The 21,958-nt window shown below is 43.1% G+C and overlaps 1 protein-coding gene across 1 annotated transcript; it reads left to right on the top strand.

Annotated features, from left to right (window-relative positions):
• Nucleotides 1–593: 593 nt before the first annotated feature.
• On the top strand, nucleotides 594–18,377 carry TMBIM6 (transmembrane BAX inhibitor motif containing 6). Its single transcript, XM_010989709.3, has 10 exons — nucleotides 594–702; nucleotides 9,125–9,212; nucleotides 9,618–9,726; nucleotides 12,167–12,287; nucleotides 13,504–13,552; nucleotides 13,659–13,756; nucleotides 13,954–14,033; nucleotides 14,469–14,569; nucleotides 15,239–15,314; nucleotides 16,364–18,377. The coding sequence occupies exons 2-10, from the start codon at nucleotides 9,157–9,159 to the stop codon at nucleotides 16,385–16,387; spliced, it is 714 nt and encodes a 237-aa protein (XP_010988011.2). The 5' UTR covers nucleotides 594–702; nucleotides 9,125–9,156; the 3' UTR covers nucleotides 16,388–18,377.
• Nucleotides 18,378–21,958: the final 3,581 nt, after the last annotated feature.

The following is a 21,958-nucleotide window of genomic DNA, read 5'->3' on the forward strand; positions in this document are numbered from 1 at the left end:
TGGATGGGGAGGTGGCCCGGCAGCCCACTGCCACCCCCCCACCTCCGCGACCCCAGGACCACCACTTGGACTTAAAGGGTGTGGGGTCCGTGAGTCCAATGCATGACTGGGGCTGCTAAGTCCTCCTCGCGTTCCTAGAGAATTCGCTGAACCTTCAAAGGTGTTCTGAAGCTTAAGCTTCACTAGATTCACTGTAAATTGGCCCCTGTAAGAGCGCTTCTCTGTGTTCTCTGAATCTCTTTCCCCCTTTTACATTCCATGACAAGCCTAAAACCAGAATCCCAGGACTTTGCAGAGTCCCACCGCGTGTGGTGGAGGCTGCGTTACTTGCCCTGTCTTGGGCGGAGCCTGCCCCTTTCCTCTTGTCCACTAGAGGCGACTTTGGACTGCGACCCTTCCTTACTATGAGGGGAAGAAGGCGGAGATCTCTTGCTACGACGCCAGTTGGCGGCCAGAGGCTTGATTGACACGGGCATTACGCAAACGGCTCTGAAGTAAGCGGCCGTTGTTTATGCACTCACAACCAATGAAAAGGCAGAAGTGCAATCAACAGCCAATGAGAATTGGCCTTAGGTGGAACGTGGGGGCGGAGCTTCCCTTGAGGGGCGGACTCAAGGTAAAGAGTCTGGAGCGGACCCTGGTAGTCAGAAGCACATCCGGTGTCAGAAGAACTGTGTGGGCTCCTGAGAGCCGAGGCAGAAGGTACGTCTGAAGCTAGGGTTGCTGAAGCCTGGAGTGAGAAATAGGGGATTAACAGTTACTGCCTGAACAAGAGTGAGAGTAGTGTCTGTTTTCGGGAAGACTGCACGCTGCGGGGATGGGGCCCTGCTCCGCGACAGGACTCCGGAAAGCTAAGGGGGGGCGGGGGGAGACGGGAACTAGTACCGCGCACGCGCAACTGTACTGGCGCGGGGGAGGGGCGGGCGCGAGTCCGCCGGGGTTTTGCGGGGGGGCGTCGAAGCCCCCAATTCTGTACGGGAGAGCTAGTGAAGGCCCCTGCCTCCTTCTAGTTCGCGTCCCTCCTTCTCCGCCAAGTGTAGACGCAGGGGCTCCTTGGTCAAGACCCAGCCTCGATCCCTTGAATTCAGGGCACGTCGCCCACACCTTCGTTCGTTCGGAGAATGGAAGCGAAACCTCACGGGTTTGTGGTCCTCCCCGCCCCACCCAGCCGATCCCTGGCTTCCTGCGGGTCTTTGGGCCAGGCCGCCTCTCGGTGAGCGGCGAGGGCCAGGAGCGGTGAAGGGCCTCGTCCGGCAGGCTGCCCTGTCACCGCGGGGCGGGTGATGTCACACTCCTCTGTGACACGCGAGGCTCCTTAGTTATTTGGAAGCCAACAGCAGAGGCGGGAGGTGAGGAGAGACCGGGGCCAGGCCTGGCTTGCCAGCCCCACAGAACAGCCCCGCTTTGGTCTGATTGGTTACCTTTGGACAGGTGAGGTGGCCTTGGCTTTGCTTGGTCCTGAGCCTTGTGGGCGTCTTTCTCAAAGTCCGCTGTGGAAAGGCGTAGTTGGGCGGTTTTGTTTTTTTCTTTTTTTTTTCTTAAACCTACTTGCTGGAGGTGTGGTGTTTTTGTGTATTTATTAAGCGAGGAATTGCAACCCCGTGCCAGCCCAGGTTGCATTGCCTGCCCCATCGGCCTTTCATTGACCGAACAACAAAAACCTCTCTGAACTTGAGACTCTGTTCTAGCAATAGTTAACTTGTGAATGTGTAACCGCATAGAAGAGCTGACTGTGCCTGAAAACATAGACAAAGATTTCAAGGTTAAAGGTTAATGGCGAATGGATTTTTGTAGTTATTTACTGATATTTATTTCAAGTTTATCTTTTGGTTAAATGTGTAGTTTAAGAATTCAGTTCAATCTTGTGGTAGCTCACAGCGAAAAAGAACACGACAATGAATATGTACGTTCATGTATAACTGAAAAGTTGTGCTCTACACTGGAAATTGACATAACATTGTAAACTGACTATAACTCAATAAAAAAAAGTAAAAAAAAGTAAAAGCAGACTTAAAAAAATTCAGTTCAAGATTAAAGTTGCATAACCACATTTCTTACGGCTTCTGCAAACACACGTCTGTAATTATTAGATTTACTCTCTTTGGTGTTTTCTTATTCCTCTTTGCCTAATACTTTTTGTTCTGGCTTCAAGAATATGTTAACATTTAGATTCTCTGCCATTTTCTTCCAGTGGGGACAGAATGGTTGAATCCTTGAGAAATGCAGTCTGTAATTTGGATTCAGAGTTTCCTCCTTCCATTTATCTTGCTGTGGAAACATGGCTTAGTACCCTCTTCCCTTCTCTCCCTTCCCCACTTTTGATCCACAAGTCTCACTCTCCTAAAGAATAGGAAAGGGAAAATTAATCCAGATTTTTAGTCAGCATTTCTGGTTTCTTTTCCTGATTATTCATGTGGTTCATACTTGTTGTAGAAATGCTGAAAAGTACAGAAAAGTATAATGGGAATCAGCATTTTTTGTTGTTTAAGATTTCTCTTGACCTATTGTTGAAACTGCCTTAATGAAAACTTGCTTTTCTACTGTAGGGTGTAATAATAGAGCACCAGACTTTAGAGGTCAGAAGACCTCTAACCTGCTTCTGGCTCTACTTTTTAACTTTCTGAGGTTGGCCAATACTAATGTCCTTTTAATGTCCATTATAAAGTATTTAGCACTTTACAGTAATTTCACACAGATTTTTTTTTTCCCCACCCAGATTTTCGTGTTGGCATTCAGTAAACTTGGTAGAGGAGATGTTAGCTAATCACCCTATCTTACAGATAAGGAAATCTAGGTGACCTTAGGTAAAATGATTTTCCCAAAGTTATGTGGTAGAAAAACGGCAGGACTTGTGACTCCAACTCCAGTGCTTGTGCCACTGTTATGCTGCCTTTTTGAACTTTCTTTTTAATCTTTAAAGTAGGACTAATCATTATTGCCCTTTTTTCATGGATTGAAGATCAGTGGGTAATCTATATACTAAAACACTTTGAAAGTTGTAAAATTTCGTATAAACGTAGTCAATGGCATTGTTATAGAAGGTACTATTGCTGGCCTGAAGAGTTTCACTTTATTTCATAAACTACCCAAGGGTATTAGTCTCCTCGGAGAAAACACTGAATATTCTCTTGATGCTCTCTGCTAAATTTTCCTTTGCTTCTCTGACTTGGCTGTAGAATCTGGTAGAAGTGTCTTTCACTCCACCCTGTTTTCCTCTAGAGTTTCTAACCAAATTTTGTGGAGTAGCTTTTATATTATACACATTTATATTTTCCAAAACAGTGTTCCAGCCAAGGAGAGAAACACTGTAGAGATTGACTTTTAGGGCCACTTGAGTGACCTCTTTAAGGTAGGTTCCTCTGAGCCAGCTAGGGAGTGTTGCTTTTAAGTTGCTGCACTCTTGATTAGCTAATGGGGTCGAGACTTACTCTGGAGACTCCTGGTTGTGCCTAAGTATGGGGGATAGTGAGATGAATCATGTAAGCTCGTCTCTCAAGGTGCTTAAAACCAAATGTGTGAGAAAAGTGTGTGCACAAGTAGCTGGAATCCAAATTGAAAAAAAGAGCTGCAAGGTTGAGGGTTGAGTGGAGTGGGTGTGCTGCTTGTCCTAATCTGTGCTTGCTCTCATTTGGGCTAAATATGGTGTTATTAGGGAGGGATTGCTGGTTTATACTGGAGGATGATTATGTATTTAGGACATTAGGACCTTTTTATGATTCAGTGTCTGTCAAACAGTTGGGCTGATAGGGAGATTCAGTAGTGTCAGTGTGGTGCAAAAAAAATAATTTATTGAAGGCAGTAGCCATTCCATCTCCAATTACTGGTTTGGTTCTGAGACAGCCCCCTAGAGATTCAGTGCTACCTAATCCAGGGATTTTGGTCCAAGTAAATGATGGGCTGGGACATCTGGAGTCCAAATCTAGGACGATCAAAGCACTAGTCAAAACAGAATTCCTTAGATTTCCAGAAACCAAACTGACCTATCTCCTAGGGGTGGCAAGGAAAGCATCAGGCTAATGAACATTTACTTCATCAAATTCTCTACCATATCAGATTATCACTTAGTGGTTATTAGGCTGTCTCAAAACACCTTTGTGGTCCTGGGGGACAGGAGGTAGAGTAAGTGTGCCAGAGGAGAGACATGCCATTGAAACAAAAATCATTTTAATCAGTAATAAGATTTATCAAGTTCCTTTAAATTCCAGTTTATAGGCACCCAGCTAGCTCAGTTGGTAGAGCATGAGACTCTTAAATTCCAGTTTATAGTTTTCTTAGGCTTCCCCCAACCCCCATTTAATTTTACTCTGTCCTTTGGGTAGATATTAAACCTTCAGGATATAGCTAGCTCTGGGTTAATGGTTGAATAATATTTTTAAAATTAAAATGCAGAGCATATGTAAATTAGGCCTATGATAAATGTCTTCTAAAATCAGACTTTTAAAAGGGAAAATCATGTATTTAGGACATGAATAATGAGTTACAGTAGTAAAACAATGGTTGTTATATTGAGCTGGTCTTTTGTATGAGGCACTATTTTAAGCACTTTATTTGTATTATCTCACTTAGTCCTCAACCCTATGAAGTAGGGAATATTATGTGTAATTATTTTACAAATGAGGAAACCGGAAGCACAGTGATGCTAAGTGCCAAAAACTTGCTGCATCACACAGCTAAGGAAATAGCCAGGATTCAAACGCAGCAGGCCATGCTCTTAACCACGATGCTAGAGATGTGGTTATACAGAGTCTTAAAACTATTCAATAGGAAGAACTACTAAAATTAACTAAGAACTACTACTACAGTCCCTTCCCCTTCTCTTTTTAATCAAATGGGATTTTTCTTCTCTCAAGTATCAATTTGGTCCTTCTGGATGCGTGGGAACAGGATTCAAGATGGCTGAATTACTACAACAGGAATGAAGAACCATATAATTCACAACTAAATGTTTAATTAAATGTGTGAACTGTGTTTCTTTGACTTGCTGGTTTAATGTTGTTAAATTGTATATGCTGAGGCAGCTTCTGTGCTGGCTTTAGCAGTCAGCAAGCTTTTCTTTTTTTCAAAGGCAAAGGGTTTTTTTTTTTTTAATGAATGCTAAATACATGATTGTTTTGTATTGCTTTTGTCCACTCAGCCATGTTTCATATGCATTGTACTTAATAGGAGTTGGCATAAAGATTGAGGAGATTTTTTTTGTTTGTTTAATTTAAAGCTTGGCCCTTGATAATAATATTTTGTTTTAGGAAAAGGGTAAGGAAGATTCCTAGAACAAAACAAGAGATTTAACAATATGTAAGAAGACATAGATGTTCATTGTTAAAAATATCTGTCTCCTCCTTCCTGCTTCTGCTGCCCCTCCCTCCTCAAATGAAAGCAGACCCTTAAGTTTTTCTTTTCTTGATAAAACTATGCAGTAAGTTTTTTGTTTTGTTTTGTTTTGGGGTGGCTCTGGCAGAGGAGGCCAGCCTGGAGAACCACATATGGTGACACTTCCAACAAAGCTTTAGCGCTATATACATGACAAATTTTGACAGATTCTGACAAGTTTTGGTATTCTGCCTTTCTAAGGATGAAGGCATAAAATGAATCCTGAACTAAATTAAAGGAATGTGGTTATGATTTAGCACCGAACGGTTACTTCTCATTTACATACGCAATGCAGGCATATTTCCCATGAGTCTAGGAGGCACTGTCTACCTCCCTGTTTGATTTGAGCATAGAACTGGGGAGTGGGAGAGAGGATCCAGTTTCCAGATTTGATGAGCTGTGGTCCAGGGTGAAACAGACTAATACTGTATCCACCTTGGGTTTTTTTTGTTTTTTTTTTTTTTTTAAACACTTACTGTGGTAGGTATCCACTTTGTCATGGGCTTAGATGTCTATTAGAGGAATTGCTATATTGAATAATTTTAAAGTAACTTGTAATGTAGTTTTTCCCTTTGTTGTGGTAAAGTATACATAACATAAAATTTATCATTTTAATGTACAATTTTTTCAAGAAAGATTTTTCACTTAGGGACCCCTCTGGAATTTTAGCCAAGTTACCTGGTTAGTGGTTTGTTTTGGGGGTTTTGTTGTGTTTATCTTTTTTTAATGGATATACTGGAGGTTGAACCTAGGACCTTGTGTATGCTAAGCACACAACTCTACCACCGAGCTATACCCGCCTGCCCCGCCCTCCCCCACCGGGTTCCCCCTCCCCTTAATGGATTTGAATACTTCAAGCCCTGTTGAGAGCTAACTTTTCCTGGGACTGAAAATATTTTTGGTATGGGAGCTGCTATTTTTGAATTATGAATGCAATTTAATCTTGTTCAGCTGAGTTTGCATATGAACCCTTGCAATGTGGGTATCTTTTATGTGCAGCTTCTGAGCACAAGTAGTTGAAGCTAAGATAAAAAACTGGTAAGTTTAGTCTGTCTGGCAAAACTTGTAAGAACAGTTTTAACTCATTACTTATCTGTATATTAGTTCTTGTCTATTTGGAACAGACCAAGAGCAAACTATCATATGTTTCCTTGGTTCTAAGACCTAACTTTTCCCCCCTCTAATTTTAACAGTTCTGAAATAAATGTATGCTTTATTGCATTTTTCCCCATAAAAGTGCTACTAAAATTGCTGTGGACCTTTGCATCTAGAAAATTTGTTAGTTACATATTTCATTTAAATTTTAGAATTGGTAGTAATGTTGCAAAACTGGTTGTATTTAATTAATTTTTTAATGATTTTAAATCACAAGGTGCTAAATCATGGAGGAATTCTTATTTGACACTTCCCTACCTCCCGGCCTTTGATGGTTTTGGCTTTTCTACCTGCAGTTCTAAGTGAAACAGTTAATACCCCCTGGAAAATGGCAAAGAGCAAACTGGGAAAGAAGAGTTTCTGCCATTCTCCCCTCCCACAGTTTCCACTCAGTGGGGTCTGGTTACAGAGCATTGCCCCTTTCTGACTAAAAATCCCCAGGGTATTTGAGAATTGAAACACCTCCCTCCTTTTTAACTCTTGAAATTGGAAGCAAGAGGCACTCTAGCTTTGTTGTGAATACTGAGAAACTTGGCTCTGAAGGTTGCTTCAGTGCTGTTGCAAGTTCTGTCTAGGGATGTCATTAGGGCTGTTAATGGAAGTTTTAAACAAAGACACTTTCCAGGTGCTGGATTCTGCCATCCTGTAAGTGTGCTCTCTAGAGGACATATTCATCATGGTTATAGAAGGCTGTGGTTGGCTGTGCAACAGCCTGCAATAATTGCACCATCTAGATCAAGAGGGCCCAGAGCCCCGTGACTTAGAGGTGAGAGGAACAGCGTTAGTAGGTTCTGCAGCTTCTCACTGTATCCATTTTTCAGAACAGAACTAAGAATACAATTGGGGTGAGTAGGGATGCTGGTGCGAAAGGAAAGAGGAAATGAAAGCAAGCCAGCCGTTGAACTTGTTTGATGTGTGAGAGAGAGCCTCCAGAAACAAATGGTAGTGTTGCTTGTGAGTTCTAAGAATGGCATCTTTCCACTGGCCCAGGATTCCTCAGGAAGTTGGTTTGGAGATTGTAACTCTTATTTTTTTTCTTTTTTAAGAGAGGTGTATAATTAGATTTATTTATTTATTTTTAGAGGAGGTACTGGGGGGTTGAACCCAGGACCTTGTGCGTGCTTAAACATGCGCTCTACCACTTGAGCTATACCCTTCCCCCGAGATTGTAACTCTTACTACCTAGATTAATTTTGCTGAGCCTTGGGCTAGGTGCTGATAGAGTGAGCGTGAGTAGTTGGCCTGTCTTTCAAACAGCTTAAACCTTTTGTGTTTTAATCCCCTCATCACCTCCCCTTTTTGGCTGATTTGAAATGAATGGGTTATTATGGGTCTAATAAGAATGTTGAGTATTGATACTTAGGAAAGATGAAAGCTCTTGATTAGATTTTTAGTTCTATAGATTAAACGTGTTTATATAATGTGCATGTGGCATGGGCAGTGAGTGAAACCTAAGATCCTGACTTTATGGTATCAATGTAATGTAACCTGGGTATAGTTCAGTTTTAAAATGCCCTTTCTGACAGTTGGGACAGTTCACAAGATCTGAATAAGATCTGTAGATCAGAAGATAGTATTATCATTGTTAATTTCCTGATTTTGATCATTGTTTTCAGGGTATATGTACTGTTTAGGTGTAAGGGGGCATTGTGTCTTGCATGGTTAGAAAAAAATTTTAAGTCTCTATATATTGCTGTGTATGAGGGTGGGAGATAAAGCAAATATGGTGAAATACTAGCATTTAGGAAATCTGGGTGAAGAATGCAGAAATTCCTTGTACTATTCTCTTTGGTAGGAAAGGTTCTGAAATTGTGTTTTTAAAAAATCCCTTTTTCATAGAGGAACTTTCTTCTTTTTAAAATTGTAGATCCCTTTCAGTTTAGTTCTAAAGTGCATTTCTAAATGTATATTTTTAAAATGCAAGTCCTAGTGCCAGACCCAGCTTTATCTTTTTTTTATCTTTAAGCGTCTATGCCTTTACTGAGGGAGTTCTCTGGCATCTTTAAACAATGACATAAATTGCTTTATATTCCAGTAAGAATGAGTCCCTTTTAACTAGATTGCTAATTGAGAATTTCTTAACAAACAAACCGTCTTTATTTTTTTGAAGGTGGGGAGATAATTAGGTTTATTTATTTATTTATCTTTTAATGGAGGGACTGGGTGGGGATTGAACCCTGGACCTCATGCGTGCTATCCATGTGCTCTACCACTGAGCTATACCCTCCCCTTTGCATTCTTTTTTTATTGAAGTATAGTCAGTTTACAATGTTGTGTCAATTTCTGGTATACAGTATACAAACTGTCTTAAAGGGGCAAGTTAACTTCTGAAAGAATAGAAATCAAATTCTAGTAATGAAACAATTTGGGGAGGAGAAGAAGATAGGTTTGTTTTCCTTTGTCCACTTTAAAATGGTTGGGTATGATTGCAAATATACTTTAGAAGGAAATACATAAAAATGAAAGTGGTGTTAGGGCAGTGGGATTTTCGATAACTTTCATTTTTTTTAAACTTGTATGTTGCTATTTTTTATAAGAAAGTTGTTATTTTATATGTCCTTGTATATTTAAAATAACTTGTCTTATATCCTTGATTCTACAGAGCGGAGGCTGTGTCCCACAGACTCTAGCATCATGAACATATTTGATCGGAAGATCAACTTTGATGCACTTTTAAAATTTTCCCACATGTAAGTGCTTTGACCTTGGCTGTATTTCCTTATTACATTTCCTTTCATATCTTGTTTTTTTTTTCCTTTTCCTAGTGTATTAACTTTTGTATGTATAAATTAACATATTAACTTTGCTGGAATCCAGAGGATCTGATAAAAGCAGCAAATTCTAAGGGCTACTGTGTGGTCACTGGAAAGCCATTTAGTTATTCTAATTTGGGTACCGATTGTTCATAGTTTGGGGCTTTGGGCTCTTCCTCAGCATTTAAGATTTTGTTTGTTAACCTATTTTTCAAAGCCTTATTTTTTTGTTGTTGTATTATAACTTTCATATATACCCTGGGAAGAAGAGAGAAAAATTATTCTTAGCTTAGAGATGAGATTGGTCCCAGAGTGATGGCCATTATTAACATTCTTTCCTAGAACCCCATCGACACAGCAGCACCTGAAGAAGGTCTATGCCAGTTTTGCCCTCTGTATGTTTGTGGCGGCCGCGGGGGCCTATGTCCACGTGGTCACCCGTTTCATTCAGGTAAGAGCAGGTTTTTCTTCTAGTTGCTGTGGCACATTGCATTAGGAAGAAACTAGCTCAGCAGGGTGGTCCAAGCCTATGCCCCTCCTTAGTCCTTTTCAGTAGTTTGGGATCTGAACCTAGCCAGAGCCAGTCTGTAAGTCAGGACATGCCGAGCCATTTCTGGCAGCTGTGCCCTCTCTGGATACTGCAAACAGGATGTCTTGACCCTGACACTGAGTGGTGTGCTGCTGACGTACTGGACCCCCACCCACTGAGCAGAGGCTTGACGTGCGTGCTGGGATGGTTCTGCACAGTAGCCTTTTTTCTTCCATTCTTCCTCTTTTTTGCTGGAATGACTGTGGAGTACTTGGATACAAAACACTGATTGTATGATTAATTATCAGGAGAGGCAGGGTTGAGACCTTAAAGAATTTGACCCATTTTATTCTTTGATACACTTCTATCTGCGTGATTGAGTGAAAACCTTCAACAACTTGTTTTCCTGCATTGAGGGGGAGTTTGGGTTTGACTGGCAGCAATAAGACGGACAGCTGAGGAATAGCCAAGAAGTTTGAAGGCTTGCTGACTAAGACTTATCCCTTTTAGTGTCGTTTTTAGCGTAATACAGGGGTGTGCCTGTGTTGGCATTTGCCACTGCTGAGGAGAAGTGTCCTCTGCAGGCGCTGTATGAAAAGTTACTCTAAACACTCAGATAGGGCTTTGATCCCTCAGATTTAGACTAAAACACATTCCACCTTTTAGGCAAAGGTGGCCCTTTTGGTTTCTGGTTGTTTTGTTTGTTTAAGTAATGTAGTAAAATACAGTCATTCTCATTATTCATGGATTCCGTATTTGTGAATTTACCTGCTCGCCAAAATTCATTTGTAACCCTAAAATCAGTCTTCACAGTGCTTTTGCAAACAGTTGCTGCCATACACAGAGCAGCAAAAAATTTGAGTTGCCCATTGCACCGTATTCTAACTGAGGTGGAACAAGGCAGCACTGCCTTATTCCAAGCTCTCATTCTATAAACAAATGTCCTTTTCATAGTTTATTGAGTGCCACATTTTTTGCATTTTTGTCATTTTTGTTGGTGATTTTGATATTTAAAATGGCCCCAGGCATAGCACTAAAGCGCTGTCTGGTGTAGCTACGTGCAGGACTGTGATACGTCTTTTGGAGAAAATACGTGTGTGAGATAAGCTTTGTTCAGGCATGAGTTACAGTGCTGTTGGGCAGGAGGTCTGTGTTAATGAGTCAACAGTATATATCAAAGTGTCTTTAAGCAAAAAACACATAAAACGAGGTTACGTATTGATCAGTTGTTGAAAATACTGTGATGAGAGGCTCAAAAGAACTTAAACCTTTATTTCCTCCAGGAGCATTTGTTCAGTATTCATTAATTGCTCACAGTGACTTTATGGAGCCTACTGTGAAAAATAAGGATCGACCCTATCTTTAAAAGAAGGAACAAAAAAATAAATAAATAAAAATAAAAGAAGGAACAGACTTCAGTGTCTACACACATCCTTAATGATTTTCCTCTCTAATGCCTGTTACTTTTCCCACTTGCTCTCTTTTGAAGAAAAAAAAATTTTTTTTTCTCTTACAAAACTAATGCATGTTTATTGTAGGGAATTTGGAAAATAAACTAGTGATAGGAAGGAGATACAAAACCCCACAATCCCATCACACCAAAATTACTCTTAACCTTTTGGTTCTTACCCTCCATCTCACTTCATTCAGGCTGCTGTAATAGAATGCCGTAGACTGGGTGGCTTAAATGACAAATGTTTCTCACAGTTTGGGAGGCTGGGAAGTCCAAGATCATGGCACTGGCAGATTTGTTGTGTGGTGAGGGCCAGCTTCCTATGTAAACGATCATCATCTTCTCCTGTATCCCCATATGGTAGAAAGAGCAGAGGAGCTCTCTGGGATCTCTTTTATAAAGTCACTAATCTCCCTTCGTGAAGGCTCTGCCCTGTGACCTAATCACCTTCCAAAGATACCACTTCCAAATACCATTACATTGGGGGTTGGATTTAAACATGAATTTGTGATGGGGGAGATACAGACATTCAGTTTTTTTCTCTCTGTGTGTGTATATCTATTTGTGTGTGTTTTAAAGTGATCAAGAAGGGGTCATTTCTACTTGTGCAGATTGGAACGTGCTTCAAGCACTTGTCGCTTTGATTCATCTTTTCTATTTCTTGGGCAAAGCTTATAATTTGACTTGGGTAGTGGTAGCTGATGGACAAGAAGAGGCTAGAAGAGCCTGCAGCATCCACTGTGGTCCTAACCCTGTCCTTCAGGGCTTCTGGTTTCTATCTTCAGCCGTCACTGCCTTTTCTAGAAGCAAATATTAGGAAGTTCAGATGACTGTTTGAACCCAGTAAGGTCTCCTGCAAAATAAATTTGATACTTTCAAGCATTTAATTATTGACTCTGCATCTGACAGGCTGGCCTGCTCTCTGCCTTGGGCTCCCTGGGGTTGATGATTTGGCTGATGGCGACACCTCATAGCCATGAAACTGAGCAAAAAAGACTGGGACTTCTTGCTGGATTTGCTTTCCTTACAGGTGTGTTAAGGGATTGGTTTAATTTTAAGGGAGGGAAACTATTTTTAATACTCTTTAGACTAAGATCCAAGATAATGTGTTTATTCTGAGACACCCCATCTGGCACACTGCACTGTCTTGCCTTGTATTTGAGTGTGCCTTGTACTGCTTTCTCATTTCATACAGGTGCGTCTTGCTTCCCCATCCGGGACGGTAAGCTCTTTGTGCCTAGTAACTGTGACTTCTACTTTTGTATCCAAAAATAAGCGTTCATGTGCTTGAATGAATGAGGTTCACGAGCTTACATAGTGTAACTTGTTAACAGTGGACATGGGACTAAACTAGGCCTAAGAATCTGACTTAGTTGGACCCACACTGGCAACTACCTTAGGAGCATCTGTTCTAAATCTTGCAGACAGTTAATTAAAGCCATTCATTGAGATCCATCCTACAGGGCACTTTGCTGATTCTCAAGAAAAGAATTAAAAGCACAGCTCTTCTAGAATTATCATTAAGGGAAACAGGTCTCAAGCTACATAATAAAAATACTTGCAAAGCAGTATTTGAGTTAGTACAACTCGTTCTTAGTATGTCTAATCTATACAGTGTTGAAGAAATTGTAGAAGGGAAGGGATTTAGAGATTAAGATTTTTAGATCAGGGAAAGCTTGTGCTTGCAGCTATTAAAGAGGTGGGATTATCTGGAGAGAGAATAGCCAGAGTAGAGGAGATGTGGGGGCTGGAGCAGGTTGCTGCTGCACCCTCCTCTTGGCAGGTGTCCACCTACAGAACCGGTCTGGCCTTTTCTGCTACAAAGGAAGTCAGTCCGCATGACTACAGGTTGTTGGCCACAAGGCACTGCTTTGCTCTTTATCCTTTTCTTCTGTTCTAATTCCTGGTCTGGCCCACATTAGTCTCACATCACTGCTCTTCAGAGTTTGCAGCCTTGCAGTTTACCTCAAAAATGTTTGATGTGCCTGCTTCATTTTTCCTAATCTCTGTTCCTCCTGGGTCATCCATGATTTTTAGCCAAGAGGACAGTTTTGCAGCTCTGTCAAGTATACGTTCTCTGGAAAACAGTTGAGGATGGGAGAGAGAGATTTGATTACTTTAGCTCACGTGTTTTGTTGTTTTCTAGGACCGTAGGCATGCCTAAGCTACTGATGATCAGCTCTTGGATGAGGGTCCTCTTCAAGAATTGGTGGTAATACTGTGTTCTGGGGTTTTTTGTTTTCTAGGAGTTGGCCTGGGCCCTGCTCTGGACTTGTGCATTGCCATCAACCCCAGGTAACTGTGTTAGTAGTGTCTTACATATTTCTCCTCTTATGAATATACCTTTTAAATGTAGGTGATATACCTGTGCCCTTGGTATAATGGTCTTTTCCTTTAACAGCATCCTTCCCACTGCCTTCATGGGCACAGCAATGATCTTCACCTGCTTCACCCTGAGTGCACTCTATGCCAGGCGCCGTAGCTACCTCTTTCTGGGAGGTATGTGTGGATTGAAAAGCAGGGAGAGGGTCTCCGCTTCAGCCAGGATTCTCACAAGGACCCTTTCCCTACCCTCCAACTTGAGACTGTTGGGTTGAAATTGAAAGCCTTCATTTTGAAGGGAAAGTAAAGAATGAACTTAATGGGATTTCTCTGCTTTGGCTTTTCTCAGGACGGCATTTTGTCATCTCTTACAGGTATCTTGATGTCGGCCATGAGCCTGATGCTCCTGTCTTCCCTGGCAAATCTTTTCTTTGGATCCGTTTGGCTTTTCCAGGTGAGACTTTGCACATAACTCTCCAGCAGCCATTTGCCTCTTACTTCTGTTTCTTGCTTAACCCCCTAAAGCAAGATATTCTCCAGAATTCTCATCTTTGCTGGCAGTGCCCTTAAAGCCTCCCCACTAACCCTCCTGGGGTGGATCCTTCTGCTACAGGTGAAAGTACAGACTGAGCAGAGGTTGGGCATTGCAGTGGGGAGGATAGTTTGCTCAGAGATCATTTTTCTAAAGCCAGTCCAACAGTGGCTCCTTGTTAAAATGATTGAAGCTCTTACAGTGACATAAAAAATAATTAAGTGCAGGATTGTGTTTGTCAGGAGGGTTAGCATTTGATGTACTCTCAAGTGGCCAAGCGCCAGAGAAGCGCGTGGCGGGTTCTCATCTCTGCATTGTCAGCCGGGTGGTGACCTCATCTCACTCTTCCTTTGCTAGGCAAACCTGTATGTGGGGCTGGTGGTCATGTGTGGCTTTGTCCTTTTTGATACTCAACTTATTATTGAAAAGGCTGAGAATGGAGATAAAGACTATATCTGGTGAGTGTGAAAACTGGTCTTTAATGAGTATGAAGGGTGGGGTATACTCTCTCATTCCACGGCTCTTTTCTGAATCTCCGGGATGACCCTTTGCCTGACTCACCTTTCTTTCCACGTCAGACTAAGCGTGGACCAGATGGCGCTGGCTGATTTCTGTGGCCAGCCTTCAGGGGTGTACATGATAGGATAGCCATGGTTTTGGCACTGTGTACCAAATAGTGCACCTCCCTCAGTCCCTGAATGACATCACATTTTTAAAAATTGGACAAATAATATTTATCCATACTTTCAATAGTGGTTTCCTCTGGGCAGAGGGGAGGGAAAGGGCTCTTTCACCGTTTACTCTCTATACTGTTGTATTCCTTAAACCTTTTAGATACAATTTTCTTAATGTAGTAATCCCTTCAGTCTCGTAACTAGTTAGTGATAGTTCAGGGTTTGGACTTGGCCCTCTGCAGAGCCTGAAGCCCATGTTTTCTTTTCTCTATGCTACGTGGCTTCACTGAGTTGAAAAGGATCCCAGACAGTGGAGTTTTACTCAGCGGTGGTGGAGTGCTGGGGAAGCGGACTCGTGGCAGTGGGGTGGGGTTTTTATGTGCTGCCCCATTGTGGGCTTGGGCGTGAAGGAAAGTGGGCGGTGCAGCCTGAAATCTGGTTCTTCTCTTTCAGGCACTGCGTTGATCTCTTCTTAGATTTCGTTACTCTCTTCAGAAAACTCATGATGATCCTGGCTATGAATGAGAAGGTTAGTCAGCACCACCCGAAGGTGAAAGACGGGCTCCTGAGCTCAGCGTCTTTGTGCACTTCATACATGAGAACTTGCTCACGCTCTGTGGGTCCAGGGTGCTGTAAGGCAGGCCACTGAGCAAAAGGTGAACCAGAAGTCTTTAGCTGCTGGAGGAAAAGGAGCAAGGAAAAACAATCCTTTTTAAAAAAAACTAATCCCTGAAATGAGTATCAAAACGGGAAGAGCTTCGGTGGCAGCACGAAACAATCTAAGAAGAATTTAAAGGCTGTAAAGATAGTTGTGACTCAAAAAGGTATCCTAGGGGATTTGTAGAATATTGACAGCCAGCTTTTGTAATTTACGAGAGGCATTCTCTGCAGGGTTAGTGAGTGGCAAATACAGTCCACTCCAGTAGGGGGACAAATGAAAGCATAGGCTTTTCTTTATAGAACATACTGTGGAACGAGAGACAAGTGTGGTGGTGAGAAGCAGGCAACCAGATGGGAGTGGTGGTTCTCTGTCTGGCCTGTGCTGTGATTGGACTGAGCACCAGGCAGGCCCCCCAGTTTCAGTCAGAACAGTTCACCTTTCATTCATGTGATGATATACTGGGCTTCTACCCAGCAGAATGAACTGGACTAGATTATTTCGAGTTTATACCCAAGATTTATGCTTCCTTCTCAGGCCTGATGGAAAGTTGATCTTGGCTCGGTCATGGCCTCTTGTTTAGTTCTTTTAGGGTAGACTGCCAGCCTGCAGCCTTCACTGGTGGGGATCTGAGCTGTGAGGGTTGAGTAGCCAGGAGGGGTCAGGCCGCCCACCTCAGTACTCTTAGGGTAGGAGTGGGGACAGCTGCTTAACCTATATTCTTGTCAAGTCTGTCAGCAACTTGGGCGACCACCACAGTGGAAGATGGTTAAGATTTGGTTCCTACTACACTGAAGGAACATTTCTCCTTTTTATTGTCCTGATCCCTAACCAAAGGCAGTGTAGTTTTGGCTCACTCAAGAGTTTTAGCTTGACTGTCAATGCCAGAAGTTAACTGGGTAATTTTCCTCCATTTCTAGGACAAGAAGAAAGAGAAGAAGTGAAATGACTGTCCAGCCTTCCCCAGTTTGACTTTCTCTCCCTCTGCTCCTCATTTCCTCTTTGCACACATTACAGGTGGCGTGTTCTATGATAATGAAAGCATCAGAAAAGCTTTTGTACTTTGTGGTTTTCTCTATTTTGAATTTTTGATCAAAAAACTGATTAGCAGACTATAGTTTGGAGTTTGGCTTCATACTCCTGGGTTCTCCCCCACTCCCTTTTCTGTCAGCCCCATCCCTGGCCTCCTCTTCTGCTCAGGCAGCCAGTCTACCAGGATGAGGAGCCAGAGCTGCAGAGGAAGCAAACTCCAGGAGTCCGCTTTCCGACTGAGCTTCACCAAGTGGACCTGAACTGTTTGGTAGAGCCACCCCGGCCCTTCCTTCCTCAGCATTGTTTGGTTTGTGCGCAGTTCCTGTGGGACTGGGCGGTGTGTTTTCCATTGGAATGACGTTTGCTGGTCCCATTGTTACTCGGGCTCATTGTATCTGAGCGATCAACCCCGCAAAGAAAATGAAAAGCCCCTTCTGGTGGACGCTTTGCTTCCTCTGAGCTGCCCAGGTCGCTGCTGGTCTGGCAAGCACACCTTTCTGCCTTGCTGTCACAAAAGGAGTGTGGATTTGTGTGTGTTCCCTTTTCCCATCCCTCGTCTGAGCCTCAGGGAATCTGCCTGCTTCCCATCCATGGGGTGGGAGGATTTCAGCACAAAGGGAAGACTGATTCTTGTCAAGCATTTATGAAAAGGCTGATTATGTCTGGCAAGATAATGTAGAATTCCCAAACTTCCCCTGGTCTTTATTTTTTCCTTCTTGGTTATCACCTTACTGAGTGGCCTCTACCAGGTGGCTATGATTAAGGGTCCCAGGAGAGGAAGGATAGGGAAGGGGAGTGGTTGTGCCTCTGGGGGTGATTGTAACTAATCCTGCCAGACAAACTGAGATAAGGACCTGTTTGTGGCAGGGGAGAACAAAATCTCTAACTGAGTGGATCTTTGTTCAGACCAACGGAACAGGGCTGTGATGACTTAGCAGGCAGCATTCTTAACAGTCTGTGCATTTTTGTCTTACCCCACCTGGGCACTAATAGGTAGTGTCAGGCCAGAGATTCGGGGCAGTGGATAAATGTCCATTGTACAGATGCACTTTAGTTTTTGGTCTGTTCACCTGTTTCTAGAAATTTGCAGCCTTCTTTCAGGCATAGGCTAAGTGATGAAACCTGCAAGACTTCTAATTTCCTACAGCTTTGTGGTTGCAAGTGCAGGGGGGCAGCACTAATGGGGACCCCCAGCTCCTTCCCCGTGGGCTGCCACAGTCAGCCGGCACAGCAGGGCAGGCAGCCTTGGGAGCTCACAGGGCTTAGTGTAAGGGGGGCTGAGCCATCAAAAGCTCATTGCTAGTGAGACACCATTTTTGGCTTCCACTGTTCACAACCAGTACAGTTTGACCCGGTGGCTACTGGTTCAGTGCGCACCACATCACTGCCATCCCATGAAGCAGTTTTCTTCCCAGGCTGTGTGGATTCCTGGAGCGGCATGCCACCCAGAATGGCTTGCTTCTGCAGAGGATGCTGCCCTCTGATTTAGACGCTGTCTCCAGTGTGTGGCTTGAGAATTTACTAAAAGGGATTTCCTTCCTGCTAAACCCCCTAAAGCAACTCTCCATAAATTTGTTGATTCTCTGCTAGGCCTGAGAGTCTGAGTTACATCTCTTGAAGCCAAACTCCACCTCTTGTGCTTTTTTGCTTGGGATAAAGGAGTTTTTCTTTAGAAACAGTGCCAAGAATGACAAGATATAAAACTACTTTTAAAGAAAATGCCTAAAAGGTTTTTAATACAGTAATCACTGTAATTACCACTTTCTTTTTTAGTTCTTTGGTTTTCAGCTCAGGCTGCATTCTCTAACTCATACTGTGAAGACAAAGGTGTTTTTGATTCAGAAATATATGAAATCTACATAGTCTTAATTTGTAAAAAATAAAGAAAATTCCTTAACCTTTTCCTGGTGTAAGTGTGTGTGTGAAATTCAAGGCCACAGCTGAACACGGGGTTTGGGGTGCTATCTGACTTCTTGTTCTCGGGGCTGGGAGTGGGACAGGGTTACGTTTCTGCTCTAGGTATAAGTAGAAACAAGGAGACCCCCGCTTAGGCCTCCCTCTGTAGCCCTAGTTTGCCTCAGATGTTGGTAATTTTATGTCCCATATGCAGTCCAGGCCTTTCTCTGGTCCTCCCTCTGCCCAGCCTTTATTGTAGGGGGTTCGTGGTAGCGGCACGTCTTGGTTCCAGTGTACAGCCAAGCTTTGAAATTTGGGGATGCATAATGGAAAAAGCATCACAAGTATTTGTGGTCACCCACTGTGGAGAGACTCTATTGATGCTAGGAATCATCGGTGAAAATATAAAAATCCTTGTCTTCCTAGTGTTTACATTTGAAATTAGAAACCCGAGTTTGCATTACGATCAGGTTACTTCATTCTGGCACACTTGCCCTGTGGTTGTCACCTTCATTGTAGGCAGAGCTTCCTGTTACTCTGACTCCTGGCCAAGGCTCCAGCTGGGGTGGAGCAGGAAATGTGAGGTGTTTGAGGCAAAGTCTCCCCACCCCCAATCTTTGTAACCAGAGTAAAAGAGCTCCCTTTTAGCCTTCTCCCCAACTGGCCCACCAATCACAAGTTAGACGGAAGAGGTTAACATAGCAGCTCATTCCATGCCTAGCAGACCTGCAGGCTGAACTAAAGTGGGGGAGGCACTGGTGGGCGGCGGGAGTCCAGGACCACGGTGTGGGGAGGAGAGACAGTCCGTCCTGCCTGGGCGGGGGGGTTCAGGTGGGGACGTCCACTCCACACCAGGTGATGTGCTTCATGCTGGGGGTCAAGATGGGTAAGGCAGTTACTTTCTGGTCATCAAGCTGAGCAGCACAGGAGAGCTACGTGCAGACATGAAGCACTTAAACATAAGCACAGGGCCGTGAGGTGGGGCAGCGGTGAGAGACACAGCCCCGCCTGTGATTCCAGGAAAAGTGTTGGAGATGATACTGAGCTCAGGTGAGATTAAGTCAAGTGAGACAGGTGACCAGGTTCAGAAAGGCCATGGAGGGAGTGGGTGTTTTCAGGTCAAGGGATTAGTAAGAGAAAAGGCACAGGAGTATGATTCAGCATGGGGAGCGCGGGGGCGGCCAAAAGGTTTTGCTGGGTTGTAAATTTTAAGGGGGGAACTAGTAGGAAATGAGAAGGAGGAGGTAAGCAGTAACTGTGGACCTAACTTTTGGTGCTAAGGAGCTGGCTTTGTCCTGAGGGCGGCAGAGAACACGGAAGGGCTTTGTGCAAGGGAGTGGTCAGATTTGTGTTTTCACATCTCAGGTGACTAGAGAACAGACTGGAGGAAAGGGACTAGTTAACAGGCAATTATACACTAATGCCCAGATTGTGGTCTCTCATTTCTCACTAAAAGGAACCAGTGCTCCTTGGAAAAATGATGCTTAGAGGTCTGCACAGGTAATAAACAAGATAAACCTGGCACATAATGTTATGTCAGAAAGCAAAGCGGCTATTAAAGATGACTACTTCAGTATAATTCGAAAGGACTCAGGCTAATCTAAAGAGGCTCCTGCTGGCCAAAGATGGAGTAATCTGAGCATCAACAGGAATTATAAGTGCAACGGATTGAAATCAAGTATTTTTAAACTCATAAATTCATGATGATATTTTAAAAATATTTTATTGGTCTCCTTTGGAGAATGCTAGGAACCAGTCACTTCTGACTACTTGTCAATAAACAGAAGCATTTATCCTTTCTTTTATGTATAAACTATAGAGTAATCAAAAAGTAGGTAAAAGCTTCTCTCTGCAGAAGTATTCGCTAATAGATGATGGGATTACAGGGTTGGTATCACTATTTTGTAAACCTCTGATGAAACAATGAAGCTGAGTGATGATAATTGCTAGCCACCAACATCATGTTAAGAGACACAACCTGACATTATATGCCTTCTGATGGATGCAAACAACACTACCAATAAAGTTTAATTGCAAAAAAAATGGAATCTGAATCACTATTAAGTTCTAATCTAAGTACCAGGAAAGAGAAGGATGAGAGAGGACCATGTTAAATGACATGGGGATAAAAGCAGCAAAGTCTAGTAAATACAAGACTCTAAGGACAAACAACCTTGTTTCTTAAAAAAAAAAAAAAAGGCAAAGAAGCAAGACCGAAATCACAAAAGAGGGAAAGGAGACTAGAGGTTAAGACTTACGAGCCATATCAAGAAAATGCAATGACGTAGACCTTCTGTGGATCCTGATTCAAACAAACCAACTGTAATGAAATGAAAGAGAGAGGGGAACTGGAGCACTTTGACCCTGCGATAACCATTCTCCAGGATGCCCCCTAGATCCTGGCCTCCTGGTATCCACACCTGCTACACTGAAACAGGCTGGCATGTGTGACGGGAGGGACACTGCAGAAGCATTTGTGACTTAGGAAGCCTGGCCGTGAAAGGCACTGCAGCTTCCTCCTTGGCTCCCTGGTTCACTTGCTCTGGGGGAAACCAGGCACGGGTTCTGAGGCCATTCAAGCTGCCCTGTGGAGAGTCCTTGCAGAGAGGACCTGAGCCCCCTGCCAACAGGCAGTGCCGACTTGCCAGCCAGTGTGAATGAGCCACCTGGAAAGCAGATCCTCCAGGACCTGTCAAGTTTCCAAGTGACTGCGATCTCATGAGACGCTGAGCCAGAACTAGCTAAGCTGCTCCCAAATTCCTGACTCACAGAAACTGGGAATGACCGAGCTTATTATTGTTTCAAACCACTAAGTTACACAGCAGTAGATAACTAATTCCAACACGGACTAGACAGTCGATGATTTACAGAAATATTGCTAATGCATAATGCTAGTCATGTAATTGTGACGGTGTTCTTTAAAAGTTATCTTTTAGAGAGGCATACTGAAATATTTATACATGCATTAATACACTGCCCAAGATTTGCTTCAAAACAATGCATTTGGGTGGCAGCAGGGAGTAGAGGGTGTAGAAGTGAATGGTCATGAGTTTATATTGGTTGTAACCAGGCAATGGACATATTCATTGTACTATTCTTTCTAGTTTTTGTAGGGTTGAAACTTTCTATAATAAAGAGTTAAATAAAAAAGTACTTACAATGGTCCAGACAAAAGAAAAGATGGTCTGAGCAGCAGTTATAAGGATACAAAGATAGGCAATGAAGTGAAATATTCAGGAGGTGAAATGTCCAGGCCTTAGTGATTGAACAGACGCAGAGAGAAAGACAGGAGACCCCAGGGTGACTCTCAGGAGTCTGGACAGTCCTACCAGCCACTTGCCAGCTCTGCAAACTTGGATGAGTTACTCAACCTTTCTGTGCCTCATTCTCCCACGTGTAAAACGGAGGTAAAAACAGTACTTACCTCATAGGATGGTTGGGAGGATTAAGTTTATTAAAATACATAAAGCATTCAGGACAGCATTCAGCCCATAGTAAAAATCCAAGTGTTAGTTCTTCCACTAAGGAGGCCCAGGACTGGGGGTGGAATGGCGGTTTTGGTTTTGGATGTGTGGAGATGACAGCCG

The sequence above is a fragment of the Camelus dromedarius genome, chromosome 11 (genome assembly GCF_036321535.1).
Source record: "Camelus dromedarius isolate mCamDro1 chromosome 11, mCamDro1.pat, whole genome shotgun sequence".
Classification (NCBI taxonomy): Eukaryota; Metazoa; Chordata; class Mammalia; order Artiodactyla; family Camelidae; genus Camelus; species Camelus dromedarius.